This window comes from Uloborus diversus, unplaced genomic scaffold (genome assembly GCF_026930045.1).
Source record: "Uloborus diversus isolate 005 unplaced genomic scaffold, Udiv.v.3.1 scaffold_536, whole genome shotgun sequence".
NCBI lineage: Eukaryota > Metazoa > Arthropoda > Arachnida > Araneae > Uloboridae > Uloborus > Uloborus diversus.
In genome coordinates, this window is record NW_026558721.1 from 83572 (window position 1) to 95588 (window position 12017).

General features: G+C 31.4%; 1 protein-coding gene across 1 annotated transcript in view; it reads right to left on the bottom strand.

Annotated features, from left to right (window-relative positions):
- LOC129233571 (uncharacterized) overlaps positions 1 to 12017 on the bottom strand; it is a 35245-nt gene that overhangs the window by 1350 nt on the left and 21878 nt on the right. The window contains exons 7-8 of the mRNA XM_054867582.1: positions 5447 to 5499; positions 3188 to 3342 (exon numbers count right to left, since the gene is read on the bottom strand). Coding sequence (XP_054723557.1) covers positions 3240 to 3342; positions 5447 to 5499 — 156 coding nt within the window. The 3' untranslated portion in view covers positions 3188 to 3239. The remainder of the gene's footprint in view (positions 1 to 3187; positions 3343 to 5446; positions 5500 to 12017) is intronic.

A 12017-nucleotide genomic window follows, 5' to 3' on the forward strand; every position in this document is an offset into this window, starting at 1 on the left:
AGAGCAGGAAGATATTGTTTTATAGAATTTTAACTTGAAAATAGGCTCCAGGAAAAACGATCAGACAATGACAGAGGCGGATCCGTGGGGGAACTGGTGAAATGTTCCCCTCCCCCTAAATATCATGTGTACCTTTCTAAAAGGTTTTTGAACAGAGGGCAGGAAAATTCTGTTTTATAGAACTTGAACTTGAAGAAAGGCGCAAGGAAAAGCGAAGAGAGAATTGCAAACGCGGATCCAAGGAGGGGAACTGGGGAATGTTCTCTTCTCCCCTCAAAAACAAAAAAAAGCTCAAGTGATCCTAAAACTGTTCAGAAAACAACATACAGGAATTTTTTTACTGTTTTTTAGAGCTTGACGAAAGGCTTCAGGAAAACGATTAGACAACAGCAGAAGCAGATCCACGGAGGGAAACTGGAGAAATGTTCCCCTCCCCCCAAAATCTAATGTGTACCTAAAAACTTAGAACAGAGTGCAGGAAAATCCCTCTGTTTTATAGAAATTGAACCTGGAGAAAGGTGCGGTGAAAAGCGAGGAGACAATTGCAAAAGCGGATCCAAAGCGTGGAACTGGGAAATGTCCTTTTCCAAAACACAAAATCCCAAGTAAACCAAAAGCTGTTCAGAAAACAGGGTAAGGTAAAACCACCAGTAGTTGACCAGTAGTAAAACCACCAGTAGTTTAAAGATTAATTTTTTCTGTTTGTTAACATAGCTTGGAGGAAATTCATCCTAGGAGAAACTTTTAATAAGTGATAACTGTACCAAGTATTCCCTTATTATAATGCAACAAAATTAGATTAATAAAACGACCGCACATTTTTTAATTTTTTTCACAAGAATCGCACTGCCAGATCTAGGCAGCAGCAAGCCAATAAATACCTTTGGCCAGTAGCGGCTCATGCCTTGAAAAAGTGAGGGGGACAGATCATGGGTGCACTCATTCCCCCCCCCCTCCACTGGTTTTTGAAAAATATTTTTTAAATATTTAAATTTTCTTAAAATAATAATTTAGGTTAAATAAATAAAATTAAATTCATTTTAAGCACAAAAAAAGCTACAAAATACTTAAACTACTAAGTAAATAACAAAAGATATTAATATCATATGTTTATGTCCATGATTGCCGTCAAGGTGGTTCACTTAAACAAATTAATTAATAATATTAATCTAATATTTTAATAGTAATCTTTTAATAACCAATAATTTTGCATGAGCAAAGTTAATTTTATTTTAAGTTAGGCCAAATTACAAAAGTGCAAAAATATTGTGATCAGAGAAATATGTAAAAATTATAAATTAGTTAACTTGAATAAAGATGAAAATACATTTCAGTATTCACTTTGAAATAAATAAAATAATAACAGATCAACTAAATTGAAAAAAATTTAAAATAAATAAATTTATAATCTAGTAAAAAAAAATCTTAGCGATTTACATGCGGATGTACCTTTCTGCATATGAATCTGCCGCGCCCATGGGCCAGATTCAGAATTTTTATTCAAAGAAAATAAATATCGAATTATTTTTATTTTCTTCAAATCATTAATAACTTGCCACATTTTCTTTAAAACTACATAAGCAGTAATTTAAATCAAAATAATAATTTCTGTGCAACAATGGAAAGGCATTTTTCGAATAAAAAAAATCTTTTAACGATATATGCACACACGTACATACAACACTGCACACAACATCTCACGCTCAAGAAACGTGTAGAAGTCATCAACTTACACAAAAAAGGAATATCAGAAAGGAAATTAATGTTATACACTGCAGTTAGAAGATAAATAACAGCTATTGGTGCTGAATTTGCATGTTCGAAAATGACCTTTAAGAGCGACCAACCTCCATTAACGACCACTTTTTTCATTAACGGAGAGTGGTCACTCCAGAGAAGTTTTACTGTCGTTGTTTTAAAAGTATTTGAACAATGAGAGAAACAAGTTAAAATCATGGGCACCCATACAGGGGAGTAAGTGGTAGTTCAAGCCCCCCCCCCCCCCCTCCCTTAGAAATTATAACTTCCTTGCTTTTAGTTTTTTTTTTTTTTTTTTTTTGCAAAAATGTAAAAACATTTCTTCTCCAGTTATTAATGAATAATTTATTAAAATGTCAAAATTTAAAAACTAATCGGAACTGAAATCAGTTTCTATAGGGAAAATATCCTGCTTTCCCATGGGAAAAATATCTGAGCTCCATAAAATTTTGCATATGGGTGCCCATCGTTAAAATCAATAAATTTTTTAAAAAAAATGGCACAGTATTTTGACAATTACACAATCAACACGATATAGTAACAATGTTGTGTGCTCTTAAGCAACAAAGGTGTATTTCAAGTTTGTCATGAAGCATTTCGTTTTCATATGAGGATCATTTACTTAATTTTGATACAGTTATAGACATTTTATAATTAGCTAAATAAAAATAAGCAACGGAAACATCAATTTCTTCGGTATGAATAAAAGCATCTGCAAAATAAATATTTAAACCCAAACATTTTGCCGTAATAAATTAACCTTTTGAGATATGCCTTTCTTATGTGGAAGGGCAGAATAACTATTGTTTCACTACAGAAATATGTCTTCTCCTCGTAATTACATTTAAATGTTTCAGGATAACTACCTTCTTTATCTGGTTTAACAGGCTTCAGTAAGGTTGCACACAATGCAATAACTATGCTTCTTTCAATACCCAAAGCATTAACTATGTTCATAGACTGCTCATACGGGGAGGGCGGGGGGGGGGGGGGGGGGCATTGCCACCTCACTTTCAAAAGTAGAGTTCAAGGGGCCTTGCCCCCTCACTTTTCAGAGTCAAAAATTAATGATCGATTGAAAAATGGTTGTTTATAGGGTGGATTGATTGATTTCACGAAACGGAAAACTAAAAATCCCAGCTAAATGAGTTTATCTTATTTCATAAGAATGGAACTTTAAAATGGTAGGGGAAAGTCTAAGGTGTGGCCATCTGTCGCGATTTTGGATGCTATATTCCATATTTTGAAGTTATTAAATCAATGATATTAAAAACCAGTAGCCTAGACCAATATTATAAAAAAAATCAGCTTAAGGGGCCACTCCTCCCAACTCCTACACTTCTTTTGACTCCCCACATTTTTGGTGGTCCAGCCACCTTTGACTATGTTTGCATACACATATTAATAAATAACAGTTACGTATACTTACTTACACACCTTAAGTGATGACTAGCATTAAATTACAATGCACGAAACTTTGTTCAAGAATAAAATAGTTTTGAGAAGAGAGTATCATGTGCATTCTGAACAATTTCTATAACAGGAAAGCCAATGCTTGCATCTTCTGGAAGTGTGTTCCAATTCCTAAAAAAAATAAATAAATAAAGTAAATAAGTTTACCCTCAAAAAACTTTACCCACAATATTCTTAAAATTGTTTCTGTTTTATAATGCAAACAAGTTATAAAGTACTAACAGAAGGTCTATTCCAATTGGCTGAAATCCCTTTCACTGATTTTCCCAGTGGATGGAGATTACTGTTTTTGTTCTCGAGGGAACTAAGGTGCTGGTTGATGAACAGTGAAGTGAACTGGGCTGAATGAAGCAAGATTCGAGTCTCAGGTTTGAATTTGTTCGGTCCAACAAAACGGAGAATGGGCAGAGCAGAAAACGGAATTAATTCCAGTCATTCTAGTTGCAACTGTTGGGGTGGGACAAGGGTGATAATCTTGAGCATTTATGACTTTCTTTCAACTTGGTTCTTGCCAGTGTAATGAGGAAAAACTTTTTATTTATAGCAATCAAAAGAGCATAGTAAAACATGTTTCTGAACGCATAAATTATTTGCTCTGTTGTCTCTGATATCAAAATATAAGGTCTTAAAGTCTGCCAAAATGTTAAGAAAATCCGGCAAATTTCGGCGAGCTTTGATGGGTAATCGAAGACATCTTTTCCACGCTTTGCAGATGGATGTCCTGCCACATGCACAAGGGAAGGGGTATGGGGATCATGGCCCCACCCCCCGTAAACCGTCAAAAGTAGTATCACTCCACATTGCATTCAAACACTTTATGAATAAAATGTAAATGATTTCAGTAGTCTTTTCAATTCATTAATTATTGTTGAAAGTTAATATTTCAAATACTACTTCTTTTCATTGCTTATGAATTCTATTTGTAACATTTATGCTGTATTAAGTGCCAATTTGGTGATTTTTATTGACACCCAAGCAGTTTCAGAAACTTTTTATACCCAAAACTAAGAAGGGGGGATCATTCTTCAGCCCCCCCCTCTAAAATGAGTCTGTATCCACCCCTCCACATGCAGACGGTAAAATCATCGGCAAGAAATTAGTACTTTCAGTTGCTCGCTAAGTCTTTAAATTTGGCGCTTTTCTGAAAATTTTGGCAGATTTTAAGACCTTATATCTCGATGACGGGGCATTAGGGCAAATTAATTTTGATGCTAAAAAAATAAATAATAATAAAGTATCTCAATCTGCACTTTTGATTGCTGCATATTTTAATTTTTTTCATTATTACTCTTTTTTAGATTCCCTGGTTTTATTTAAAAAATGAAAAATTCAAATGAGGATATCATGCAAAAAATGATCTTAGTCCTTGAACAAGGGTATCCATGCGAGGGGGAGGGGAGTGTTCATGACACAGACTGAGCTATTGAATTTTGGTTTGTTGGAGGGGGGGGGGGGGGCTTCAAAGCATTTGAGGGCTGCACCATCCACTTTATGGAGAATGAGCAAACCCTGACTTAAATGCCTGAATTTTTAAATTTTTCTAAGGCCTTTAACTGTCGCTCAAATCATGGATAAAATGCTTCGTAAGTCATAGTTTAATTTATTTAATGGTCTTCAGTTAGTATTTTATTGGTTATTGACAACAACAGATCCTCAATTTGTTTGTTCTCATAGTATTTTTGAAGGTAAACTGGGTACATTGTGAAATTGATACATGCAGCGTTTAAGGGTTAAAACCAAGCTGCCCATTTGAACAGCTAAAAGCTGGCTGCTTTAAAATTATTGTTTACTGATGTTATATTATTATGTTTTTGCAAGGTGTGTTGTTATATAAAGGAGTTCAACTGTACTTTTATGACACTCATACATAGAGATGAACTACCTTTCTCAAACTTCTTGCCAGCCACATTCCCTTCTGAGAAATTAAAGTTTAACTTTTGGTCTTTTAGGAATTAAATTTACTGTTATTGTGTCCTTATTCGACATCATTCCATTAAAAGAACAATAATAATAATAATTTTAAAAAATGCTATATCAGCTTTTAAGAATAAAATGTATATAACTTGGTTTTAAAATTTTTTTAATTTTCCGGCCTTTTATTAACAGAGTAACATTCTTTTTATTTTTCATAAGTTTGTTTTAGTGCTCTTTGAAGAGTTGAATGTTTTATGTCTTTAATGCACATAAGTAAAAAGATGCGTATGAATGAATTTACCTTGAAATAATGCTATCCAATTGGCTACTAATCACAAATTGTAAATTCTGTGCCTAAAAAGCAAAAGAATTTTTTATTTTTTTAATGAAAAAAAACAGGAGGGATGCCATTATACAACGCTTCAAATAAAAATGCAAGAAAATATTTGTATCATATATTTTAGTTTTCAATTTGAGAAAAACAAGCATTGGTTATTTTAAAAGCAGAAAAGGCATATTTAAATGCTTGAAATCCTGTTACAACAAATACAAATACTACAAAATACATTTTAACACGCTTTTATTAGCTTCACCTGTATGTATGTATGTATGTATGTATGTATGTATCTTGTAACGGAATCTTGCAGCTCAAATTTCGCCCACTTCCTGAGATCGGATTCTTTTGAAATTTGGCACGTGACCTCAGACCCGATGACAATGCAATATTCTATAATCAAATTAATTAATTAACTCTTTTAATTGTTAGTTTCCTCCAATTTTAATCAATATTTTGGCATAAATCCAACAATGTGAAAAAGGAATTTTTTTAAAAAATACATTAAAAAATGCTCGCAAAAATTATTTAAAAATATCTACAAAAATCCTTAATTTTTCTGCGTCAGACAAAATTTGTTCCAATGTTTCAAGGTAATTAGAACATGAAATATAATTGTTTTTAATTAATTTCATGCCAAAATTTAGGTGAGCCTTCAACTGGAAATTCATTGCCGATCAGACCATTGTTGAACAAAACTTTTGTTCAAATGCATCTCAAATTTTCAAAGTAATATAAATATGATTTCCGCAAACATACATCAATGGCTCACAGTAGCTTCCCATCGGGGTGCCCTTGTCTTAACTTTAAGATATTACCTCGCACTCGTTTTAATAATAATTTCGTCGCCTGATAATTCTCCAACATAAGACTAAAAAACAGAAAAATAAAATAATAGTTTAAAAAACTAAAAAAACACGCTTTCGTAGCAAAATGAACTAAAAAGTGAAAAATAACCTTTGGATGATAGTAGTTGACCAATCACTTAATTTTAATGTAATACAAAAAAGCGTGGGGGACTTCTTATCAGTTGTCTTGAATTTCTTCCATTTGTTGTCCAAGCAAAAATACAAATAGGCAGCACCCCACGCTTTTTTGTATTACATTAAAATTAAGTGATTGGTCAACTACTATCATCCAAAGATTATTTTTCACTTTTTAGTTCATTTTGCTACGAAAGCGTGCTTTTTTAGTTTTTTAAATTATTATTTTATTTAATCCTGATTTGATTTTTATTAAATTGCATGAATTCCATTACAACGAAATTCTCATTACAATGAACAAAATGTGCGGTCTGTTGAAGTTTGATACAACGGCATGTCACTGTACCATGTAAATTTTAAAAACTTTTGAGCATGTAAAATGAAAGAAATACCTGCAGTTTAAAAGCATTATTTTATCCATGCATAGTATAAAATGAAGTCTTCAAAAAGCGTCTGTCTGTTTGAATGCACAAAACTCGAGAACTATCTGGTTGATTTCACTGACATTTTCAGTTTGTTTCTCTCAGTCCGGAAAAGACCAATTCGAAAAAACTCCGATAAATAGTTCTTTTTTATTCCAATTTAGGCTTAATTTTCACATAAATTACCAATTAGGGAGGTGAAAAATTACTTGCTCATATTAATATTATATATCGTTGGAAAGGGTAGGATTTTCCGCGTTCTATGCAGTTTGTTTCAATTCCCTAACTGTATTACAGCGGCAGTTAATTTTTTTACACTTAGCTGAAATTTAGGCACGACTTTCTTCATTAAATCTATCAATAAAGAGTGAAGGAATTGTCTCACAGCTTTCTGTTTGACACCATTGGAAAAAGCGACATTGTTTACTCCAGATCTATCTGAACCTTTGGTCGAAAAACTGCGCTTCTATCTCTAGAGGAAAAAAAGTTACAAGTCTTTACAAGTTCAAAAATTTTCATTTTGATTCAAGTTAACAATTTTATTTTCGCTTTTCCATGGTTACGCTTTTTGAATCCATGGCTTCTTTCCATCTATCTCATTTCCATCTACTAAACTTATTTTACTTTGTGTTTCCATGGTTACGCTTTTTAAATCCATCTTTCTCATTTCAATTTCTTAACAGTATTGTAATATCTGTTGTCATTGTTTGGAAAGGAAATTTTGCATGATGGTTTTTCTTTCTTTTATTTAAGCCTAACTGTTGAATGTACGTCACTTGAAACAATTTTTATTTTCAAGTTAGACCGGGCAAAGAGGGGCAACACAGCTAGTAGTAGAATAAACTAGAAATATTTTGAAATTTAGTTCAGTGATACAGATCATGTGTAATCAGTAAAATCACCATATAACTCCTTATTTTGAAAAAAAGGAGAAATCATAAAACTATTACTAATAAATTTACACATTTATGTTCTAACATGCATTGCTAAACCCTGTACAGTGAAATCCCATTGCAACTAACGAAATACCTGTTTCAACGAAATAAATTTTCAGTCCCCGTTTAAGTACATTGTTTGAATTCCATTACAACGAAATTTGCCATCCCTTGAGGTTTTTTGTAACGGGATTTCACTATATTTAACTGAAAGGAGAACAAAGCAGGGATAGAAGTGACATTTGCCAACAAAAATATAGGAAAATATAGGAATTTTCGGAAAAAAATATAGGAATTCGATGGAAAATATAGGAGTTTTCTGAAAACAATATAGGAATTTTTTGAAATAATATAGGAACATTTTGAAAAAAAAAGGATATACAGGAATTTTTATAACAAGGCTAGCCAGTATGACATTTTTTTTTTTTCAAAATGCAACATTACTATTCGATTAAAAACATGTAATAACACTCCTACCTGACATAAGTGCAATACATATGCATAAATATGTCTAAAAATACACACAAAATCAATTTTACAAAAAGAAAAAGGGCGTAAAACTTTAATTTGTACTAAATAACATATTAAGGCGTTCTTCTTTAAAAATAAAAAAAATTAGACGACATTTTTTGAAGGTATACACAAATCTTTCTTAAAATAATTGTATTACTAATCTAATTCTTGACTGTCTGTTGTGGTGTCGATAATCACTTTATACATAAGTTGCTCACTGAAGATTCTTTCTAGTTTTACAAGTTCAAAATAATTAAAAAAAAAAAACATAAATGAATGGTTTCTTTTGAAAACAGCAGCAACAGTAACAATACTTAAAATGTGCAATGAATTAAGTTTCAACAAAAAGACTACTACAAATGCCTTCTACTTTCAAATGCCTTTATTATAAAATCAGTTTATTTGAATCCAAATTAAGAACCTTCACATAATCAAGTTTGGAATTTTAAAACATATTTTCACAAGCAAAACACATGTTACATTGAAGTTAGAGCCTTTTGTGCAATTAAATTTTTGCATTGCATTTTGTACATGACTATTCTAGGGTTCCCACTCTCATTCAAGAAAAGAATTCAAATACTTATTTACTATGCTGTAAATCTTGTGACAGCTCTTGAGCAGTGTTCCCTGCTAAGCAGTTTATGATAGCAGTTGTTTCCGTCCGAGCACAACCGTACTTTCTTTGCTACCTACAAGCCCGGGAACATATTTTTAATGAAAGTTTTGCATGATCCGATACTGCCATGGGAAAGCTGCGCTCCAGAATGAAATTTGTGAATAAAAGTTCTGTTTTAATTATGTTATCACTTGACGATGCAGTAAAAGCCGAACTTAAAGTTTTATAAGTTGTTAAAACATGCAATTTATCTTTCCATGTGCTATGCTGAAATCAAAGTTACATGTCACACAGTAATATCAGGGGTCAATCCAGGTTTTATTTTTTGAGTCCCCATTTTGTGAAAAAACAAAATATTCCTGAATTTTCTTTATTTTTGTGAAAAAGAAATTATTGTGAATTTCCTTTTCTTTTCCGGAAAAAACATTTTTAGGTAAAAATTAAAATTACTTGATGATTTGTAAGTTAAAATTTAAACGTATACGATTCTTTTTCTCAGAAAAATCTCTGATATGATACTTTTTGAGCATTTTTTTTTCCTGAAAATCCTGACTTTTCAACACCAAATTCGATCATAGTTGAAATCCACGATTTCCCATGACTTTCAAGGGCACCCAGAAAAATATATATTTGATTTAGAAGTATTTGGTCACAGGGTTCGCATACCCTTTAAGGAGAAAAAAAATTCAAGCACTTCTAAAAATATTGCATGCAGGTTTCCCTTAATGCAAACATATAAATAGGTAATAATATAAAAAAAGGAAAACAAAATATCCTTTTCTACAACAAGAGACCTTTGATAAGAAAAAGATCTACTGTGTCGAAGGGTTTTCTGCAAATGTCTGAAAAGCTCGGTCATAAAGAGGAGCAGTTCCCATGAGGTTTAATTTTGCAATCTTCACATTCAAAGAAGTATAATTTATAAAATCTGCAAGTCAATAATTTAAAAAAAAAAAAACACCTTTTATGAATACTTTTAACTTTTCTGGGAAGAAACCAATACACCTAAATTCAATGGAACAGCTAGACAGGAGATTGTTTCCAACATTGATAGTGGTTTATACACATATAAGGGCGGTTAGGATCAAAAAAACCACCCAGAAGGTAATTTCCGGTGGTACTGTTAAGTTCAAAAGTACAATATGTCCGTTAATTATTTATAAGTATTCAAAGTATAAATCAATTATTCGTATGCATGTATTAGTTGTTCAGGCGTTAAAGCATTTCAACTGTCCTCAAGTAACTTTAAAAAATTAGTCAGAAAGAAAACATTTAATGAAAGTCTCCAATCCAGTCTCCGTACCTCAAAATTCGCAAAAGCTGCTTAAGAAGTGATAAATATTCTGAATGTAATCTTGAGCCTGCTTTTACTGAAAACTTGTAATAGTCAATAAAAGTACAAGTTCAGATTCACAGAGCCATATTTCCTAACTGAAAAGATTCACAAGAAGTTGACATACATAATGACAAAAACAGTTTTTTTTATGAATTATTGTTGAAATTAGAATTTAAATTTAAAGAAGGGATATTATTCAGGTATGATTGCAATTGCATAAAAAAATAACCTGTAAGTTTCAAAGAGCTAATCCGGAGGGGGGGGTACTTTTTAAAACTAAGACGCCTTTTACTTAAATATACATGTGTACAACAATTACTTTTGATATACATACAATTTATTTCTTATGTTAAAATAATTTATGAAGTCAAAATATTATACAGATAAATACCAGGCCCAGTGCCTGTTGATAACCAGCAACAGGCAGCTAGGCTAGTCAATTTATTGGACCCCAATGAAGATCAATAACCCTCCTTAAGCTATCTACCCCTTTACTGATTACAGCCTATTCTGGTAAGCTCTTCTAAGTGTCCACAACCCAACAAAAGTAGCAATTTTGAACATTTGAGGTAAAGAGGGAAAATTGGAAGTAGGTAGGTGAAAGCATAACAAACACTACTGGATTTCCAGTGAAAAATCAAAACACAATTACCCCTGTTATGTACCTTAATTATTTTAACAGACATAAAGAAAATGATGTTCTTATAAATTCTGCTTTACAAAATTGTATAGCTCAACTTTATCTTTAAAATACAAACTTTAAGTTAAAATGTTAGGTGCTCAGTGCATTAAATTTAAATTTTTTTCAAAAAATCTGTAATAACCAAGAATTAGCTAATGATAAATAAAAATTAAAATTGCAAAATTAAATAAGTATATATGTAATTAAACGAAACAAAAGTAATTAGTTTTTTAGTTATTAAAAAAAACAGTATAAAACAAGCTAATCTGATGTAGCATGTGTCAAAATAATTTTTAACTGCAAAAATAAAATATTTGCTGAAGGGTTGAAACCTCAAACAAGGGAAGCGAATTTTTGTGAATTAAGTTCAATTTTGGCATGTTTCTCATAAAATAAATTCATTTATTTTTTACTAAAATTAAACATAAAATATGCTAATCTAAGGTAGCATATATATGAAAATTACATCTGATTAGCCAAAATGTTTAAATATTTGCAAGATGCAAAAAGATTTGAAATTTCAAACATGAGAAGCAATTTTCTGTAAATTCTGAGTAAGTTCAATGTTGACATGTTTTCCATAAAATAAATTTATTAATTTTTTACTAAAAATAAACATAAAATATGCTAATATGAGGTAGCATATGCGAAAATAACATTCGACGCCAAAATATTTAAATATTAGCAGGAGGCAAAAAGCATTGAAATTTCAAAAAAAAAAAAAAAAAAATCCTCAAAATCCGGGTAAGTTCAATGTTGTTATGGTTTCCAAAATAATTCCTGTTTTAGACATCGAAATAAATTAAAAAATAAACTAACCTGAGGTATCATATGTCAAAATAGCATCCAATTGGAAAAAAAAATCAAAATATTTACAAGATGCAAAAGGATTGAAATCCCAAACACAGAAGCAATTTTTCGCGATGTTGCAAATAGAACGCATATTCAAAAAATTGCACTAGTAAAATACTTTCTTAAAAGTTTTAAGCACAATCAAATGATTTTTGAAAGAATTTAAGCACTAAGAAACTTTTTCGAAGTTTTAAAGCTT